Source organism: Myotis davidii, unplaced genomic scaffold, assembly GCF_000327345.1.
Source record: "Myotis davidii unplaced genomic scaffold, ASM32734v1 scaffold674, whole genome shotgun sequence".
Lineage (NCBI taxonomy): Eukaryota > Metazoa > Chordata > Mammalia > Chiroptera > Vespertilionidae > Myotis > Myotis davidii.
Genome location: NW_006286674.1, coordinates 1,110,304 through 1,132,153, shown reverse-complemented (window position 1 = coordinate 1,132,153; position 21,850 = coordinate 1,110,304). Strand labels below are relative to the sequence as shown.

At 44.5% G+C, this 21,850-nt stretch overlaps 1 protein-coding gene across 1 annotated transcript in view; it reads left to right on the top strand.

The window, feature by feature from the left end:
* Positions 1-21,850, top strand: part of TGFBR3 (transforming growth factor beta receptor III) — a 177,019-nt gene that overhangs the window by 43,162 nt on the left and 112,007 nt on the right. The window contains exon 2 of the mRNA XM_006758203.2: positions 16,385-16,569. Within this exon, the coding sequence (XP_006758266.1) occupies positions 16,385-16,569 (185 nt within the window). The remainder of the gene's footprint in view (positions 1-16,384; positions 16,570-21,850) is intronic.

Sequence of the window (21,850 nt, the reverse complement as noted above, 5' to 3'; positions counted from 1 at the left end):
AGAACTGGAGAGCATTATGCTAAGTGAAATAAGCCAGTCAATGAAGGAAAAATACCACATGATCTCACTCATTCATGGATAATAGAGACCATTATAAACTTATGAACAATAATAGATACAGAGGCAGAGCTGCCTCAAACTGATTGTCAAACTGCAGTGGAAGGCCAGGGAGGATGGGGGGCAGGAGAGAGGGGGGTAAGAGATCAGCCGAAGGACTTGTATACATGCATATAAGCATAACCAATGGACAAAAGACACGGGGGGTAGGGGAGGCCAGGGGATTGTCAAGGGTAGGGGGGAAAGGAGGAGACATATGTAATACTCTTTGTAATACTTTAAGCAATAAAAAAATAAAATAAAAAAAGGACTTTCCTGTTAATGCAAATTCTGAATATTATGAAGCTGGCAGCAGCAGCCCGACATGCTTAGCTGAATTTTCCTCCATAAAAATAAGCTCTCTGGAATACTATTGCTTGCTCATCATGAGGACATAGGTTCTAGGAAGTTGACTTCAACTGCTAAAAAACTAACACGAGGCAGACATCTGCTTGAGTAGAAAATACAATGCTACCTACCCCACCTCATCCTACCTCATTCCACCCCACCCCACCCCACCCCACCCTACCTCATCCCACTCCACCCCACCAGTTCCTCAAGACGGGTTTCAGGTTGAACACATAAACACTTTGTGTTCATTCATCCAAATACAGGTTGGAAGGAGGCTGACTTTTCACTGAAAATCTTTTTGTACAGCATTTTAAAAAGTATTGTGCATGTTAATTAATTTTTATAAATCTGTTTAAAACCAAAAAAAAAAAAGAATATCTGTTCCATGGGACTAATAGAAAATAATCATATCTCAATATAGTTAAAATCCTGTATTCATTTAGGGGAAGGGGGGAGTTAAATAAGTACTTTCTATCCTGCGTATGTAAAGGAATATGAAATAAGGCACGTCGTTACATTCCTAAAGGCTTCATGTTACATTTGATGTGCTGCTACTCGGTCCAGTTATTCTTGAATGTTAACACATCACGTGAGTCTAAAGTTTCAGTTGAGGCCAATAGGCAGAGCCACAGTCTCTGGTGATTTTCAAACACACAATCTTGTGAAGATGAAGAGACGCACCACTGACTCAGATGGTGTGTTCAGTTCAAGTGACCATGTGGGCGTCCAGGCAGAACCCGCTGCTGCCGGTAGCTGTCAGGTGGCTGTTAATCCGATGTGTGCTGTTCACTCAGTTACAAAAGGGAAATAGCGACACACAAAAAGAATACGTAGAGAAGAATATGTTATATGGTGTCTGTTGAGTCCAAATTGATATGTATTTGCTGACTGCAGTTGAGAAAGCAGGAGTGGTAATGAAACTCAAGGATTAGGCATAAATTTTTTTGAGAAAAATGAGTAGAAAGAATGAGAAATCAGTGTTTTGATAATCTTTGCCAAATGTTTTCTCAAAGACCAGCCTCGGATTTAAAATATTATGCAGATGTGGGCTTTGGCTTCCAGTAGGTTTCTGATAGGAATTCAGCCTGGAGTTGAACTTTGAAAGGGGTTATTTTCTTTTCTTTTTTTCCTTTTAATTACTAAGCGACCGGTTGGTTGTAGTTTGTTGATCTATTTTCTCCTCTTACGCTGCTTCTATTGCTTTCTGCTGGAGCTGCTGTTGGCTCTGGAATGCTGGGTAGAATTAGCGTTTGCCTGCCTCTGTCTTAACCAGGAATGGAGACTATCTGACCTGATATTTCAATTCACAGGCTTAAGTGGATTCAAGGGATTCTAACCCACAGTTACTTGCTCTCAGTTCCAATTTCTAAAGCCCCCATTTCTTTATGTAGTTAATCCGCGAGTTCCCACTGTGGGAGCTTCTCCGTCTCTGTTTAGCCTTCTTCCTTCAGGTGTTTGGGGAAGCTCTGATCACAGCCAGCTGCTTTCCTTGTCAATCACTTTTATAACAAAAAGTCCGAACTTTTTGTTAGGCAAATCGATTCATTAATTTCTTATTTAGATCTTACCTTCAAGCTTATAGAATACTTTGCTATTCATCACTTTGATTTATTCTGGCAAAACAGGTAGGATTAGCCCCAGCTTACAGGGGAGGAAGCTAAGTAGGTAGCTCAGGTCAAGCAGCTTGTTAGTGGCGGAGCTGAGACCAGAACCCAGGTCTTCTAATGCCATGTTCACCCTTCTTTCCTCTAAGTTTCTAAGGTCTGCATTGTGGGCTGTGAGCTTCTTTTTTGGAAGGGGAGGGTAGGATGGTGAGGAGAAAGGAGGTTCTTTTTTTACTGATTTTTCATATATTTATTGGTAATATCTTCATAGTAGCATAGAGCTTCCTCATTTAATATAAAAACTACCTTTCTGCCCTAACTGATTTGGCTCAGTGGGTAGAGCGTTGGCCCCATGGACTGATGGGTCCCAGTTCGATTCTGGTCAAGGGCATGTACCTCGGTTGCAGGCTCGATCCCTGGCCCCGGACAGGAAACATGAGGAAGACAACCAGTCGATGTGTCTCTCTCACATCGATGTTTCTCTCTTTCTCTCCCCCTCCCTTCCATTCTCTCTAAAAATCAATGGAAAATTATCCTCGGGTGAGGATTGACAACAACAACAACAAAACACCACATACAAAAATCACCTTTCTAATGTATGATCTCATTTGTTTTTCTAACAACCATGGGAATTAGGTAGAACAAGTATTATGTCCATTTTAAAGATGAGAAAACCGAGGCTCAGGGATGTGACATGTTATTAGGAATTGGAACCATGGCCCAGACAAGGCTGGACTAAGAATAAAGTGAATGAGAATTAAATGTGAGCGTTTCCTTCCTGTTTTGGGTGTCAGTTGATGTGTTAGATGGCGTGGAAATAAAAAATATCTATTTTTAAATAGTAGAAGTTTTTAGAGTAAGGAGGGTACTGGAGGTTAAGGAAGTTAAATCTTTAGCATGAAGGAGGTGGTAAATTCGGAAGATTTCATGTTCTACAATGGTAGCCAGACATGTTCACTGTTGTGATAGCTGGTGTTATTTTGCTGGTTTATTCATTCCTGTGCATTAAAAACAAATAGAGCCCTGTTTTACCTCCCTGAAGTAGTTTTTATATTTTCTGGAATTTCTTCACTTATTGTCTTTAATATTCCAAAGTTTTATTATGACTCATTTGGCCATAAAATAATAGAAGAAGTAGGTGTAGGCTTGGTTGAAGAGTTCATTAAGTAATTTGGGGGAAACATATTTTTGAAGCCTGTAAATGTTCATTTTTTTCTTAGTCTTGAGATTTTTTTTCATGGATGTCAGTTCTGTATATTCTTGTTATGTTTGGGATGGGAGAGGGTGGACAGTTAGGCATTAAAAGAGGGTGATTTAATATTTCTCTTTGGCTCAAATGCGTAGTTTTTACCACAAACTACTGAAAGTTTCCTGTTCTTGTTTGATTTTTTAAAAAAAGTGCACTTCCATTCATTGTTTCCATGCAATTTCCTATATTTTTTACAGTAAAAAGGTTGAAATCTAGGATAAATTATGAGTTATCTCTGGGGCAAAGAAATGCTTTCATTTCAGAAAAGAGGTTTTAAAAAGTGAATCTCCCCGAGTCTGCAAAACTGCAATAGTCTATGTATGTGCCTTTCCTTACGTAACCGTGATTTGCAAAGAGTTTGGTCTGACTGGTTCTTCTGACAGAGAAGGCCAGGGGATTCCATGTCCCAGCTTGACTTTAGAGAGCTGCAGATGGTACCATTGTACTGCACAGGGGCTTTTTGAGTGGCCTTGTTCTGTGTTTTCTCTGTCCAGCCTGCAGTCTGCCTTGCACTGTACTGGACACAGTAATTCATTTGTACTGACCGGGAACAGGGACCACTGATTTCCATGATGGTGCCTGCTCTCACTGATGGGAGAGGGAAGACAGGAAGGAATGGGGATTACAAGTTCCACTGAGGAACTACAGTGGAAGAGAGTGCAAATGATGCCAAAATTATAATGAATCTGGGATGTGCAGGTTAAATCTCTTCGTCCTGAAAAATAAATAAGACAGGAGACACCAAGAGAACTTTATATATAGTATCCTATATAATAAAAAGCTAATATGCAAATTGACCAAACAGCAGAATGACCGGTCGCTATGATGTGCACTGACCACCAGGGGGCAGATGCTCAATGCAGGAGCTCCCACAGGGGGAGCACCACTCAGCCAGAAGCCCTGAGCCAGACTCACAGCTGGGGAGCACAGTGGCGGTGGTGAGAGCCTCTCCTGCCTCCATGGCAGTGCTAAGGATGTCTGACTGATGGCTTAGGCCTGCTAAGTCATCAGTCAGACATCCCCCGAGGGTTCCCAGAGTGCGAGAAAGTGCAGGCCAGGCTGAGGGACACCCCCCCCCTCCCCCGCACCAAGTGCATGAATTTCATGCACCAGGTTATATATATCCTACTCATATATTTGCTTTCTCCTCTTCTTTAAAAGCTAAACTTTCTAAAATGCTTGAAGTCCTAGCAAGCATGTCAAACTTGAGGCATGTGGCCTGCCGGCCATGAGTTTGACATGCTTGCAAGAGCAATGGGAGAGTAGGACTTTTAGCACAGTTTTAAAATTCCCAACAGTTCACAGTAGTGCTTAACCCCTAGAGTGCCGGGGAGCGCGATCGCGCTGTTCCTGTCTTTTGCCAAAAGTGCCGGGAGTGCTTTATTTTAACATTATATGTTTTGTTCAAATTTTTTTTTCTACTAGTATTTTATAATACAGTCAGCAAACAATATATGTCAAAGATGAAAACAAATGTAGTAAAGGTTTCCTTAAGTTTTTGAATATGTAACTTCATTTACTTGTGATTCATAATTTTTTTCCTGAACTGCTGTAAAATCAGCAAAAATGCCTTGGCAATTTTAGCATAGTTCCTAGGATATTGGTTGGCACTCAAAGGGTTAAGCTCCCCTTTCTTTGATGGCTTGCCATTCACATTAGATTAGTGTGGACAGTGCTGCTACTCTGTTGCTAATATTGTCACTAATATTATTATACAGTATCGGTTTTTTGGCAGGTCCCTGCATCTGGAGCACGCAAGGTAGCCAAAATGTTTGGTAGGTTATAAAGAGGAGAGCTGTCAAAAATCCCCATAGGTTACTCTAGGTGGGAGGGCCCTCATCCAGAGCTTGTTAATTTAGAGTTGAGGGTAACAGGTGGCAACTGGCCTGAAGCCAGAGTTGAGAAAAATAGAGGTTTAGGAAGTGTAGGCAGACTATAAAATATAGACATATGGGACCACTTGGTGTAGAGATAAATACTGAAATGCAAAGTTTAATAATCTGTAATCAGTAGTTATAGAGATGGCCATATAGGTCCTCCAGAAATTTTAATAAGCGATATTCTGGATGCTCAAAATATTTACGGTGCACCCGCCTGTCATGGTTCAGTGTTAGAGGGTCAACCTATGAACCAGGAGGTCACGGTTCGATTCCCAGTCAGGGTACATACCTGCAGGCTCGATCCTCAGTGTGGGGCGTGCAGGAGGCAGCCAATCAGCCATTCTCTCTCATCAATGATGTTTCTCTCTCTCTCTCCCCCCTTCCCCTTCCTCTCTGAAATCAACAAAAACATATATGTAAAAAAAAAATTATTTAAGGTGGCCAAGAAGTAATTACATGTGCAATATGTTTTAGGTAGAATTACCTTTAAAATGACTAAAGTCACTTCCTTTTTTGAAAGGGGTAAAACCTTAGTTATTTGGAAGATCTGCATATGTGAGATATCTCATTATTAGTCACTGCTGAATAAATGAGGCATGTATTGTATTAGTGGTAAGCTGGGCCAGGTGAAGTATGATGAGAAGAGGGAGTATGATATAAAATGAGAGAAGGACTTTATTATTACTTTAAATAATAGATTGGTGTAACTTTGGTACATTTTTCTGTGCAAATCATGCAACAAAGTCCTTTTTGTTTTAGAAATTGGCACACAAAGGATCTATTTTCACATTGACGATTTGAAAGTATTAGTTTGTCTTTGTGTGAGGAAAGGTGAATTCCCTCTGGCACAGTGGTTTCCGAGGTTCACTTGGGAGGAAAAGAGAGGGGCTAGTTGATCCAGAGTGGAAAAATACCGCAGAAAAGTTTTCTCCAAAATAACACGCAGATTTCAGAAAAACAAAAATTGCTTTGATTGAATGTGACAAACTTAAAAAAAAAAAGTTGAGCTTTGAAACATCATGACCCATCTGTTTTGAAAGGGAGCTTTGTCAGGTACAGATGTGTGTGTTACAGTACTTTACTGTGTGTGAAGTTTTTCCTGAGCATGCCCAGTAGTTGTTTTTCTGAACAGGTATCTCATTTATCCCAGTTTTAAGTCTTGGGGAAGAGTTTATGAAGCAACAGTACACTAATTTATTTTATATGTATCTCTAGGTCAAATACAGTTGGATTGAATCTAACCCTAAACTGATACCTCTGTTTAGATTTGATTCTTTCAAAAATCACTTGTTGATCCACACGGCAAAATCTAACACTTTTAACTTCTTGCATGGCATGTTTTTAAAAATCAAGATCACAAAATCCCCCAAAGCCTTTAGCAAACTAATGTCATTTTGTTCTTTTGCTTTTATACCCACATTAATGCAAATTATTGGTTTTAAAAGTTTTGAAAAATCTTCCAATTCTTGAAATGTTTGTGTGCACACTAGAGAGAATTGCCTGGAGCCCTGAATGAAATTCGCTGTGGACTACATTCCCTCTATTGTTAATGAGGCCATATAAAAAAGTTATGTTTATGGTTTTGTAAAGTGACTTTTAGACATCACTGATCCTCACGTTATTATAGGCCTCTTAAATTCAGACTTAGGAAAAATATTTTTCTTATCCAAACAGCTGATTTGTTTCCTTTTTATGAAATCTCATAAGCATCACTTTTTTTTTTTTACCTTGGCTATCAGGAAGCTCAGAGCTAGGTTGGATGCTCAAATTAAGTAGTTTCCTCTAGTTAAGGGCTTCAGTAAGATTTCTTTCTTTTTCTTTCTCTTCTCCTTCTTTTTGTTTTTGCCATAGCCACCTTTTAATTGATTGGCAGCTGAAGTGGATTTTCTGGGCCTGATTTTGTTTGTTTTTTTATTAAAAGCCCCTCGATTTCCTTTCTAGAAGTCGTTGAGTATATAAATAATAAAGACATATATAGAATGACATTTTGGTTGGATCATGAAATTTCCTAATAGAGCCCACTAAAACGGGATCCTGGTCAGACATATCTTGGTACATTAATGTGCATCTTTAGGATCGGAAGCCATGGCAGAACTTGTCTGAAAACTAGGAAGGACAGGAAGAGAAGGCCTTTTCATCAACTAGTTTATAACGGTCTCTCAAAGCCTGGCATGGCTCAGTCATTGAGCATCAACCTATGAATCAAGAGGTCGATTCCCGGTCAGGGCACATGCCTGGGTTGTGGGCTCGATCCCCAGTAGGGGGCGTGCAGGAGGCAGCCAAACAATGATTCTCTGTCATCATTGATGTTTCTCTCTCTCTCCCTTCCTTTCTGAAATCAATAAAAATATATTTAAAATAAAATAAAAAACCTATTGGGTGATAGGGAGGATATTGAGCTCTAATATTCTGACTCCTAATGTTTTAAAAGAAGGTTGAGATAGATTAAAAAGTATTTTTTTTTTCAGAACACATCCCATAGTTGAAGAGATGGTCATAATAAGTACAGTTACATGATAATATAAGTGAGTTACTGCTAAGAACAGTCTTCTGGGGCAGATACTATTATAACCCTCTCCCGATAGCAGAGACACAGGGCGGTTAAATAACGACCCCCGGTTACAAAGCTGAAGTGTGGCAGGGCTGAGATATGGTTCCCTGGCCCATAGAGAATTAGGTTTTTTTTTTTTTATTTGACTGAGGAATTCATCACCCAACAAGAATTTGTGAACACCTGCCACATGCCAGGCGCTGTGCTGCGCACCGGGATAGACGGGATCAGCAGGAGAAACATGGTCCTTGCCCTCCCGGGGTTCCCAGTGAAGCAGATGCACAAGTACACGCCCACATTAATGAAACAGTAGATTTGTAACTAAAAGCTGATATTGGCTGTAATGGAAAAGTATAACAGGTATGACAGGTTTACAGAATCTCCGAGCTGAGGTGCAAAAATGTGGCTCTGCATCAGGGTTACTTAGCGGGGCACAATCCTCCTGTCTTTCCGAGGCCCAGGATTCCCCGGTCCGCACTGAGAGTCCCATCCATGTGCTGCTTGGTTTGCCCACAACTGATGCAAAACCTGGAAACCCCAGCTCCGTCGATGCCCCTGGGCCCTGTAAGCTTCCCCGTGAAAGGAGCAAGAGCACACTAGTTATTCATAGATTTCTCTTTTCCCTCTTGAAAGAAGCAGCGCCTAGGCAGTGAGCTCCCAGCTTGAGGAGGAAGGACTGCGGTTTAGTCTTGTTATGGGATTCACCGTATATATTGATGCTTGGTAAGGTCAGCATTTGTGTGAAGCATTTCCTTCATTCCTTTATGAACCCAATTGTTGAGTGCCCTGAGAATATATGAAATCCTAAAGGCACCGTATTTTCAGTTCCTGGCCCCGTTTGTACACATGGCTGTAATTAGTAATATTTTGCACGGCCAACCCAAAAGTTGGCAGATTTTCCTTTTTTAATCTCTTGTCTCCTGTCTGTAATCAAGACAATGGTTACAGGCTGTGATTTGACTTCCCAGCAGTTAAGGTTTACCTTTTCCGCCCTTCCTGACCATCCCCCCACTTACAACTTATTGTCTTGTCACTTGTCCAGCCCCTGCACCCCAACCCTAACCGAGGGCTCACCAGCCCCAGAGAATGCCCTGTGCAGTGTTAGACCTCTGTGCTTCTGTGCACATGCTTACCTCTGCTTCTCTCATCTTATTTGTTTGTTTGTTTATTTATTTATTTGTTTGTTTATTTATTTTCTGGTTAATCCTCAGCCGAGGACAGTTTTTCTATTGATCTTTTAGAGAGAGTGGAAGAGAGAGGGAAAGACAGAGTGAAACATCAATGTGAGAGAAACACATCGATTGGTTGCCTCCTGCATGAGCCCCAACCAGGGCCCGGGCTGCGGAGGAGCCTACAACCAAGGAATGTGCCGTGACCAGAATCAAACCGCAGGCTGGCACTCTATCCACTGAGCCAAACCAGCGAGGCCTCTCATCTTTTTCTTTCTTATTAGACACCAGCTTGCTAGAGGTAAAAAAAATGAAAAAGTTAGTCTAGCCACTCTCTTGCATATAAGTTGAGGTGTGAGAGATGAAGGAGTTTGGTGATGGCATCCCTCAGGGTTAATGGGGGGCAGCTTTCCAGACTTGCCACAAAATAATGCATTTGTAGGAATCCTATATAATAAAAGACTAATATGCAAATTGTCCCCTCGACCAGGAGTTCAACCGGGAGTTCGACCAGGGGTTGGGCCTGGTTGGCCAACAGCCCGTGGCCCTGACCCCCAGCCAACTCCACCCCTGGTTGCCCCCTCCCACTCCAATCTGAGTGGGTTGGCTGGACCCCACCTGTGCATGATTTCATGTACCGGGCCTCTAGTTAAATTATAATTTTTATTGGTTATGAGTCTAAATTATGTATAATATTTTAAACCTGGATTAATTATTTTCCATTTAATAAAGAAGTATACGTTCTTTTTTTTGTTTGTGTGTCTCAAACTCACATGATGGGAGAAAACAGATTCTATTTTCTCTCATTCTCTTCAGATTTGTTGTTGGTCTCTGTGCTGAGCCATTTAGGCAATAGCATCCCATAAGTTCTAATCTCCTCATAAATGAGTACTGTGGCCAGTGTCTCCTTCATTCTCAGCTTCCTTTAGGTCTTAGCCCACCAGTGTGGTTCAGTGGTTGAGCGTCAACCTATGAACCAGGAGGTCATGGTTTGGTTCCCAATCAGGAAACATGGGCTTGATCCTCAGCAGGGATGGCATGCAGGAGGCAGCCGATCAGTGATTCTCTCTCATCATTGATGTTTCTATCTTTCTCTCCTTTTTTCTTCCTCTCTGAAATCAATTAAAAAACATATATTTTAAAAGCACAGGAACAGGTGTACTATCTTGTAGAGTGAAAGTAAGCAACAAGACAGTCAGCCACAATGGAGCAAGCCAGATTACCCCTTTCCTGATTCTGGGAATTCCCGGGGAAGGGGAGGGAGAGAAACATGGGGCTGTTCTCACCTTTGGGAGTTGCACTTTCAGAGTGTGCTCAGATAACAGGAATTTTCCCTCTAATACTGTACATAGTTTTATTTTAAATCTTCCCAGTGCAACTCTTAGAAATAATTTTTGGGGAGTAATGGCTAGGGAGTCGTATAAGAACATCCTATCTTAGATAGTTTATTAATCATTCTAAAAGCTCATAAAGAAAACATTTTTTTTTCCCAGTTGGAGAAAGTGTTTTCATTCACTTATTTCTCTTCCCCCAGGGAACTGTATGTCTCTAACAGTACTTGAAATTTGTAAAGAAGGTGTATGTAGAGTACCTCACTGGATCTACAAGTCAAGCCTGCCATAGAGTAAGAGAGAGGGAGAGTATGAGAAGCTTAAAGACAGGCCCGACAACTAAACGTGACAGATCTGGGTCTAAAGTGCAGCTCTTCTGTCCCCTGGTCCCATGTTCCTCTTAGCCCACTGGGTCTTTAACATGAGCATGTTTCCTGTGCCCTACCCAGTGGTGAATTCTGGAACTTGCTCTCTCTGCCTCCTTTTCTCTTCAGGTTATAAACACCACCGACCCCTTCCAAAACGAACCACCCCCACTTCCTCACAGAGCTGTCTAAACCCTCCTGATACCTCTTGGCTGTATAGAGGTATCCTGCTTAGATGGAAGAGTGAGCACCCTTGGGAGCTTGGCACTTCCCAACACTTGGAGAATTTAGATTCTTAAAGAAGCTCTGCCCATTGTTTTCCTTTGAACATTTAAAAACACCCTTGAACAGGAAATTCTCCAACATGGTTGCGCCATGGTTTCAGCACAACAATAGACAAATATGCACTGGCTTTCGGCCCAACAAGCTGGCAGTTGACTTCTTGGAAGAGGGTCGGTTTGTCAAGAGGAAGGTTTGGATTTAGATATTCACTTGGAGCTTGAGAGAAACTATGGTAAGCTATGCCTGAGGGGTTGTGCTATAGAAAAATCTGCGCCCCCCCACCCCGCCCCGAGAAATCCATATTAGAGGTTTTAGGGCTTTGTCTTTTTCTTACCAGGGGTACGCTTCAGCCTTAAGCCAAGTTTGATTGCTGAAAAACCCAGGTGGGGGCTGTGGTAGAAGGGCCCGCTTTGGATTTTACTGGCGGTACATTCCGCAGCGCTGTTCCCAGGGGGCTATGGCTCCACTGAGTTGTAATTTGAGATGGTATAAACATAAGCACATGTTGTGTACACGGCAGGCCCTCTTGAGCCCAGGGCCTTCCAGGTGTTTTTTTCTTGGAGCTTTGCTTTTGCATCGTATCCTAGTGTTTGTCACATTCCCTCCCATAAAGCTCAATTAGAGCCAGGCTGTGCTATTGGCTGGGAAATCATCTCCGACGCCCTATCTTAGGGATTCTTGCGCCCCGTGGGGGTTGAAGGGATTTTCGGCTCAGGGGCAGAATGATCCTGCAGTGCCCAGTTCCACAATCTGTGGGAGTTTGTCCCTCTTTGCAGCTGACCGCATTGCAGAATTCCCTGTGGGACAATAACAGAAACCCTTATTAGCCAATGGTGTTGTTGGAATAAAATCTCCCCACTGCAGTGTCTTGGTCCCAGGCTATAAGGTTACCCCATGACTCTCTCTGTATCTTTACCATTTTTTATTACAGCTGAACACACGCTCCTCATTAGTACCCTGGGTGATATGGGGAATCAGCGTGCTGGAAATTATGTGGAATAGGTACCAGATGTTTGTGTCAACGTGGTATGCATTGGTATTTAGAATGCGTAAGGATCACATTTATTAAATGTGAAAATTACTTACTATATCCTCTCCCACACAATAACCACCCCTCCCCGCCCAATATTTGACTCTGTTGCATGAGGTGTGATATTAATTTCTTTGGGGACAGATTAAATTTAAAGTGTGTGCAGCAAATGCATCTGTTCCCAAATGCTTTGTCTGTATTATGTCAAGTCTCCGGGCTGGCCTGCCGCCAGCGTGGATGTGGGGGTTCTGTAACTGAGACTGGAATGCTGTGTTGTAGCAAAAGAACATAATGAAAGGGTGAGTCTATTTGCATTTTTTTTTCTTTAAGTGGAACTGGGAATTTAGACATTGATGTTATAGCCAGATTTTAGAAACATTTCCCACGTGCAGATAAGCAAGCATTCGAGAAAAAGAAGAAGACATTTGGTGAAATGAGAAATGAGCTTGTGTTTTCTCGTTAAGTTTATGAAGTCTATTAAGTCAACCGAAAGGTTGCAAGTGTGAACGAAGCAGCTTATTATATTTTCTCAGACACGAGTTAACATGTATGTTTGGCCCAGAAGTATGTTGACCAAGTCCCGAGGTGAAGGACTGGAAAAGTCAAGGTAGAAGCAGGCAGTGCCTTGTCATGGGAAGAGCTTGGACCCGGAGTTTGAGGAACCCAGGTTCAAATCCCATCCTGCCAGGTATTGGTGGTTTGTGATTTTTGGCAAGTTACTTAAACTCTCTGAGACTCAGTTTTCATGACTCCAAAATGGGTGTTCTGACACTGTCTCTATGTGGTGGTATGAGGATTAGACATGATATGTGCACAGCGTGTGGCCCAGACAAGGAGCATGATAATTCTTACTCATTAAGAATCAAACCCTGGCTCAGTAGGGGGATGGGACCGTAATGGGTTCCACCATTTGCTTCACAGCGTTGCTGGGGCCCAGCTGCTGAACAGAGGGGCCCTGCCTTGTGAAAGAGGCTGCTTGGTCGGGGTCACCTGCGGAGTTTCTCACCACAGGGTTTACCTGCATCTGTGCTGTCTTCGGTCAGTAAATGTGTTTAGATAATAGAAGCAGCAATTTGTGGGTGGACAGAGGCCGTATGTCTGCCCGGATGGCTGAGGAGGGTGTCCTGAGCTGGAAATATGGAATCTGACATCAGGTGAGGAGGGAGGAGAACAGGTCAAACAAAACAATGCCCGAGACCTTGAGATCAGGTTGCTGAGTAGCAGTGGGGAAGGATCAAGTCAGCTCAGACTTTGAGGCCAAGAGAAAGTTAGGCTGCTTTGGAAATTACGCCCAAAGAATCCGGGCAGGGCAGGTCCTGGATGCCCAGAAGAAACGGGGATATCTAGATTGGGAGCAACGGTAAGGACTGTCTCTGGGGGTGCGTTACTGCCAGGAAGCACTTGACTGAAAGGTGCGCCCAGCTCGGTGGCTGGCAACGGATCTACTTACAATGGGAAGGAAATCTGTTCTACCCACGTTACAGAGTTTCTGGGAGGCCTCTGACAGTACCGGGTCTGTAAAACGCCTTTTGCTTAGAAAGCCCGGTGCAAGGGTAGCAGGAGCGTGCCTAGGATGTTGCTTTGAGCCAGCGTTTCTTCTGCATCACCGTGCCCTGGTTCGTGCTGACTGTGGTGAGGAGCGCCTGCCGTGCTGATTAGCATCATCAGCAGGGCCTGCTGCTCGCTTGCTTGCCGACTGTGGGGTAGAGATTGCTCAGGGAAGGAAGGGCTGTGGGTTTCCAGCGGTGGCCACAAGAGAAACTCCCAGCCTGCCGACGCTGCCAGTGAGAGCCTGAGCTAGCAGCTCCGGAGCTCACAGGTTACCATGAAAGTGAGCAGATGAGTCAGATGGGGTTTTGGAGCATACTTGTGGCTGAAGCACTACGCTTGGGCCCCATGGTGGTCAAGCGAGAATCAAGGCGGCCTCGCTGCCTCGCGCATCTGTGGGAGAGGCTGGGGGTGGGTCACCTGGTTGCCAGGTGGCAGTTTTTCTAACCGGAGACGGGTCTGGCATTGTGTGGGTAGACTGTGGAAGGAACCACTATGGGGCAATGGGAAAGGATGGGAGACCGGTTCATGGAGGTTGTCTATGGCCACAGGGGGAGGAGTACGAAGGCTTGGGGGGCACCCAGGAGGTAGCAGGATGAGGCTGGGGCCTGATGTGCTGATGGGGGAGACAGGATTGTTGTGCCATTGGGAGAAAAGGGTCTTGCCAGGAGAGTGTCTGGGTTAATAGGACAAAGGCAGGTTTGGGTTTCTGTCTTCTGTGACATTTGAGGGTGGCGAAGCCCCAGCTGGAACTTGATTTTTTTAAAAAACATATATATTTTTTTATTGATTTCAGAGAGGAAGGGAGAAGGAGAGAGAGCTAGAAACATCTATGGTGAGAGAGAATCATTGATCGGCTGCCTCCTGCACGCCCCCCACCGGGAATCGAGCCCGCAACCCAGACATGTGCCCTTGGCCAGAATCAAACTGGGGCCCCTTCAGTCTGCAGGCCAATGCTCTATCCACTGAGCTAAACTGGCTAGGGCTGGGACTTGATTATTAGCAACCCGAAATGCCACCTCCTTTATTTCATGATTGGATTTTCCCCTTTATTACAAGACTAGAGGCCTGGTGCATGAATTCGTGCACAGGTGGGGTCCCTCGGCCTGGCCGGCTATCAGGGGCCGATTGGGGCCGGCCGGCAGGGGGGAGGGACTGCGGGAGTTTGGCCAGCTACAGGAGGTTGGCTATGGGAACGCACTGACCGCCAGGGGCAGCTCCTGCGTTGAGTGTTTGCTCCCTGGAGGTCAGTGTGCGTCATAGCGACCAGTTGACTGGTTGTTTAGTCGACTGGTCATAACAGTCACTTAGGCTTTTATATAGATTGAAGCTTTGGCTATTAGGTAGAGTAAAAGAACTCTAGGATAGAGTCTCCTGTTGGTAGGAAACCCATTGAGCATGGATTACCTCGTGGTTTTTTCCCCTTTCCTCTCTCACCACCTTCCCTCATTGATATTTGAGTGATGCTGTGTGCCAGGCATCATGCTGATGTAAGGGATGGAGTAATGAGCAGAATGATCGGATGCTGTTCTTCTGCAGCCCTTGGGTGTATGCAGACATTAAACAAATCATCGCTTAATCAGAGTGTGCCCTGTGCATTCTTTCTCCTTTCCTTGACCTTGGACTGACTTGTCTAAGCCATGGCTGACACTGCAGCCCATCAAGTGGGGTCTGCCCTGTCCTGGACTTGGCAGGACAAAGGCGTCCTCGTCCTCAGCACTGGGGACATCCCCTCTCTGGCTCCCTCCTTCTCTGTGGAAAACCTTATCCTCTTGTTGTATTTCCAGGGAGTGTTTGCTTCCACCCTGGTGTGGAGACGGGCAGTGTGGAGGTTTAAGGAAAAACCTACTGGGTGATGGTAGCAGGAGGAGGTTGCAAGCCTTTTTACAGATGTGTTTTGGGTAGCACTGTAGCCCAGTCGGAGCTTTGTACATAAAAAATGGAACTGAAATGTATTCTTTATTTGCGCTTAGTCTGTGATAATGACAAATGGTAGGAGGCTATGAAACCAGTTCGGAAGGGCTCTCCAATGTGAGCAGCCATAGCCGCTGTGTGTCCCGAGTTGAGTAGGAGACTCTTCTCTCTGGAGCTCTGGGATGTGGAGTGCACCAGACAGCCCACTGTGGCTGGTGAAGGCAGGAGGGGAGCAGCATGGGGCACACCTGCTCCTACCATTTGCATGTGTGGGAACTTCAGGGAATTGTACATTCAGTACTTTCTGCCTTTGCTGCTGTGACATCTTTCTTCACTGCCTCTTAGAAAGTAGCTGGACGCAGTACAGGAACACGGAGGGCGGGAGTAATTATTTGAGAAGGTACATACTTTATTGCAGAAGAGATGACTATTGCCAGCCTATAGCCTGTCCATGATTCTGAAGTAGACTTAGCACGCCAGGCAGGAGGCCTGCGTAGGGCACAGCAATGAGGGTGCTATTTGCCTCCACTTGTTGCATCTTATTTTGTATTGTCCTTACATTTATTTTGCTTCGTCTAAGTAGCAGAAGCACTTGAAAGGTCGGGATTTAAACTTCTTGGGGTATCATTTTAGGTGTTTAATATTATTTATGCATAATGTTATTGGAACTTCAGGCAATTTATTTCATTTATTTCTGGTTTTCTTGTAAGAGGAGAAGGGAGAATTAAACACAGATGTCAAATGGGAGGTTTCCTCCATCCAAAGGGATACATTCATGACTTTTGCATCTAAAAGGGAATTGAAGTAATCAAATACACATCAAAATCATCCAAAAGGAATTTAAGAGATTGGAATTTTAGAAGACCAGGCTAGCTTTTTTGTCGTTTAGTTCTGGAAACAACGTACCTGGAGGGACTCCTTGGGTGGGCTGGCAGTGGCTTGTCCACCCAGAACAATTTGATTGTGGCGCAGTCGATTGTGGTTTCTGACGGGTGTTTGTGATTCCGCCTGCAGGCCCAGAGCCCAGTGCCCAGTGTGAACTGTCGCCGGTCAACGCCTCCCATCCGGTGCAGGCCTTGATGGAGAGCTTCACCGTCCTCTCGGGCTGTGCCAGCAGAGGCACGACGGGGCTGCCGCAGGAGGTGCACGTCCTCAACCTCCGGGGCTCGGACCCGGAGCCTGGCCAGCCGCAGAGAGAGGTAGGTACAGGCGCCGGCTTTCTACCCATGAACAAAGGGTCCTTTTCTTCCATTCAGGGTCTAACAAGGATGATCATGTATGAACACACGTGGGGAGGAGGATACAACGTACACTCAAGAGAGAAGGATTTCAACTACCAGATTGCCCTCTGGACTGGTCAACTCTAGGACTTGCCTCTCTAGAGATTTACTCTAACTTTCCTGGCCCCTCCCATTGGAAAGAATATTCTTACGAATTTCGTCTTTCCAACATGGCTATGAAAGAACACAAATGTGTGCCACGGCTTTGTCATTGTAAATGTCTTTTCCGTCTTCGCCTGTGCTCTCTCTGTCTTCTTTCTTTGCTTTGTCTTATGCACCTGTGGCTCCTGCAGGGTGAGCCAGGGAAATGGGAAGACGCTGGAATAAAGATGACAACACTTGGTACTTCCATGAAAGGCCCGGGGCGTATCTTCTTATGCTGTCCTGGCTGCTTTTCAAAGATGGTGGCGGTCTTGGTGGTGCGGTGATGATCCAAGCTCCTAGTGACTCAACATTTACTCGGCCCTCAGCACTGGTTGAAGCACTTACTGCATTTACTCCATGAAGTCCTGTCATTATCCTCATTGTCCATGTGACAGGCAGGCGCACAGAGAACTCACTGGCTCAGAAATGACCTGCAGCTCAGAAATGACCTAGATTGTGGGCCAAAGGGAACACAGTTGTCAGTCTTTCAGGTTTTGAGCTTCTGTGTGTCAGAAATGTTATCACTCAAGTATTATCTCTCCAGGGAGGGAGAAACCACAAAAAATTCTGATCACAGTGAAGTGTAGGAAAACTAATGTAGAACAGAATTTATTTTTGAACTTTCTTCTGGTCAAGAAAGTTAATTTCCAGAACCATTTGTTTATGCGCGTCAACCACTCCGCCTTTTTGGGGGAGCGGAAATAGGAGAGGTGAGGTGTCCAGAAGGAAAAGCAAACTGATTTTAATCCTATGAAAGTGTGCGGAGTTGGCTCCTTTCAAAGACAAATCATCTAACCTTTCCAGCTACATTGGAAATTATTGTTAATGCTCTTGGTTGCTTGCCATTGTAGCTGCAACACATATTTCGGGTCAGATTTCTTTATCCAAGTAATATGTCTTTAATTCTTAACTTATGGGGGAGAAATGGTGGTGGGAGGAAGAGGGGGGAGGAGGAAATGCAGTTCCTAAGAAGCGCTGCTGACTCCAGCGATTCTTTAGCAGCAATAATGACTCATTTTATATATGCTTCTCAGAGGAACCAAGGAGAAAGAGAGTTCGAGTTATTACAGAAGCAGCAACAGGAGAACATTCTGGTAGAGTTGCTGACTCTGAAAACAGATTCAAATAAGACTGTCGAAGCAGAAGAAAAACACCTCAAGGAATGACAGCAGCTCTCCCACACTTGTCTTTATTATGTTAGATCAACATGGAATTCACTTTAGGCCACAGCAGGACCTAGGATACATGCTAGTAAGCTTAGATGGCGCCAGGGGACAGTGTGTTCAGCGAGGAAATAAAGGAAGCGTCTGTGGGGGGTAGTCTCTAAAGCTTGTTTAAAAACCTGGCCATTCTTCATCTTCCTTCAGTATTTTTATTGTATGTGTATGGTTTTGGGTAAGTGATTTGAAGAGATTTCTGAGACTAGGCAAGTAAGGGAATTGTGTTCTTTCTGTCCTTGGGGACTTTTAAGAATTAGATGGTTGTAATTCAATCCTGTTTGAAAACAAGATGGGATGAGTGATCTTCGGGAGTTTCACAGCTCAGAGCTGCACTCACGTGGCGGACTGCGTGTTTGATATGTAGGGGGCGGTGCGGAGGACATCAGAGCAGAGGGGCCGAGGCAGAGAGAGTGAAAGGGTTTGCTCATGGGTGGTAAGATGAGGATGGAGAAATGTTAAATCTCTCTCACCTTCTTCATCTATGACTGTGGAGATACATGACTGCACTCATGCCAACAGTTTTTAAAAATCATTTAAACCATATGATCCAGCAATTTCACTCCAAAGTACATACGTACTCAAAAGAAATGAAAACATATGTCTACACAAAAACTTGCCCACAAATGTTCATAGCAACATTATTCATAATAGCCAAAAACTGGGAACAAACCAAATGTCCATCAGCTGATGAATAGACAAATAAAATATGGTAGAAGAATACGCTGGAATATCATTTAGCAATAAAAATGAAGAAATGATACATGCTACAACATGGATGAACCTTGAAGTGCTTTGCTTAGAGAAGGAGGACAGACATAAAAGACCCCATATTATATGATTCCATTTATTTGAAATGTCCAGAATAGACAAGTTTATGGAGCTAGAAAGTAAATGAGTGGTTGCTTTGGGCTGAAGGGCAAAAGGGAGAAATGGGAGCTACTGCTGAGTACAGGATTTCTTTGGAGGGCCGGGGGCCGGGGGGATTGAAACGTTCTCAAATTAAATTTTGCTGGTGGTTCCATAGTTGAATATGAATATACTAAATACCATTGATATAATAACTTAATCAATAAAAAAAAGCCAGATCCCAAGTAGGCAAGAAAAAAAATAGATAAATACCATTGATAAATGTGAATATACTAAAACCCATTGAATTATACTTTAAATAGGCGAATTTTATGGTATGTGAATGTTATCTCAGGAAAGCTGTTTAAAAGAACCGATCATTTGACTTGCCAGTAATTAGCCCATAAAGTTTACTTTAGCCATAGTCACTTTTTTTTTTTTAACCAAGATTGCTTTCTCTTCCAACCTAAGCTCACCCAGGTCTTCCTGATTCTCTCTGGGTGACTTGATTTTTATAGATGTACGATGATATGGTCTGGGCTAAAAATCACAGCCGATCCATTTTGGGGGCAGTAGTGGGAAGACCAGAGGCAGCCTTGGTGTGTGTCTCTACCGGATGTTAAAGGCAAATACTTTTCCAAAAGGAAATGATAAATGTTGTTGCTTATAAATTAGCAAAAAGAATGCCACTCTGGCTCCAAGCCATTGTTGGATGACAGCTATAGTTGTTTTGCATGACGTCCTCCTTAAATGTGAGGGAATTACTAAATCAACCCTGTTTCCCCTCGGCTTGTTGGTGCGTGATCAGCATGAAGACCTGTTATGAATCACGCCTCCCTAACACTGGACCACATTCCTGCCTCCCAGGCACCTTAAGGTTGCTCGTCAGCTGAGAGAGCTGCCCCTGTTCCTGGGTGGAGGAGCTGACAGAGCCTTTACCTGGATGCAGTAACCACAGCAGGTTGACAAGATCCGGGGAAACAGTTTCTCTGAAGTTAGACAAACAGTTTATAGGCGAGCAGAGAATTTGTATCAGAACCCCACTTGCCACAGTAAGGTATGCAAAGCCGTTTGGCCGTTGGCTGCCCTGCTGGGTTCTCATCGGGACAGCACAGACCTATCGCTGTAGTTTTCATCTGAGACCACGCCTCTCATTTGTCATCCTTGGTTTTGCACACAACAGCCTCGGAAGGGAACGGGAAACTGGAAAAAGACTCCCTGGCCACAGAGAGCAGAAGAGGGAAACAGCCCCGAGATGTCAGCTTTGTCTTTTGGAATCAGCAGGCGGGTGGCACAGGCTCACCCTAAAAAACCAACGCCTTCTGCTCTTTGACGTCGAAGTAAAAGGCACCCTCACCCCCACCCTCTGTCAGATTTTGGTCCCTCCGGTGTTTCCTGGTTTCTGAGGGGGGGTGGTGGTGCAGCACCACCACTGGCTTGTTTACAGTAACATCCTTTCATTAGTTGCTAGAATGGCGACAATTTTCTTTCCTATCATCTAATTTTTACTGCTTTTATGTGGCGAGGTGTCTTTTCTATTTCCAACCTAATTGCTTGCGCATGAGGAAAAGCTGCTGAGGATCACCCCCTGGTTAACATGACACATAATGTGGGTACAGACAGACCTCCTTTCAGGGCGCTTGGCTGTATTGCGCTTCACAGATGTTGCATTATTTTTACAAATTGAAGGCAAGACCCTCCGCCAGCCAAAGGATGACGACTCGCTTTATTGCGGTGGCCTGGAGTCACACCCACGAGATCTCTAAAGCACGCCTGCAGGAGATACGGGCGTTTACATTTCTGTATGTGTTTTGACATAAAGGAGCGACTGTTAAGGGCATGCCAGTGACTGGCTGCAGGGGTGGGGTGAGGATCTGGAGGCTTCGTTGTCATGGGAAAGGGGCCAGATTTAATAACTTTATTGTCAGAAAACTCAGAACCCTCCTTGATGCGTTTGCTTATTCTCTCCCTCATTCCAAAAAAGGCTTTGGGATGGGCTTACAACAACAAGACGTACCAACAGCGTAAGCAGAAATGCGAAGTGAGGACAGAAGAAAGAAAGAAAAGCGTAGTTTGGTCGCCATGTGGGTGAATGTGGTCGGTATGGTTGGGTTTGAAATTTGGCTCCAGGCTTCTTGGCAGGCGGGACCGAGTGGGGTGTGTGGTTCATCACACATGTGGCTCCAAGTCAGTTTTACTTTGTACCTTCTCTGAGGACGGGGGCATAAAGCCCTCCGTTTCCTGGTTGTTTCTGAGGGCAGGAAGGATCACAACTGGGAGAAAGAGAAGGAAGTAAACACATCTAAAATGCTGACTGTTCTGCTTGCCTCTGGACAGCTCCCTTATCACCACTCTCTCCCACCCCCACCCCCACCCCCACCAAATGACAGTAACAGCTATGGTGGTGGGGGTGGAGAGGCGCCTGCTGTGGGCCAGCCACCTGCCCACACTTGAGTTCTGGCTTCATCAGCCTGAAAGCGGGGGAGGCCTGAGGAGGTTGAACCGTGGGCCCTGGCCATGTCTTTGGACTCAGTAGTCCCAGCTTTCCCCACACTTCCGTCCACTCCCCTTTTCCTTGTAGCTCCTACCCTGTCCTATCTCAGTTGGCTCTACCTGCTGGGTGAGCCAGCAGATCTCCTACCCGGGTTGGGGTTCGCACGTAGTCTTGCGATCGCCTTTTCCAGTGCTCGAAGTTCTTTCCCTTCTTCATTTCCTCGCTGTGGCTTTGGGGCTGTATTAAGATTGGTCTGTGTGTGGCAGTGTCTCTTTTTTTCTTTCTGGTGTAGAAGGTTATTACTTAGCTCAGAAGCCCTGCGTTCTATGTGGCCATTAATACCAACACTACTAGTAAATGCCACTCCTAATTGTTTTCACAGTTGATCATTTTCCTCCGCCCCCGTAAGGCTTTCAGCTGCCTTTACAAAAGTAACTCGCTTGTTCTCTGCTTCTAATCCACAACTTCTTGTAACCAAACTTGCTTGGACTGTCTG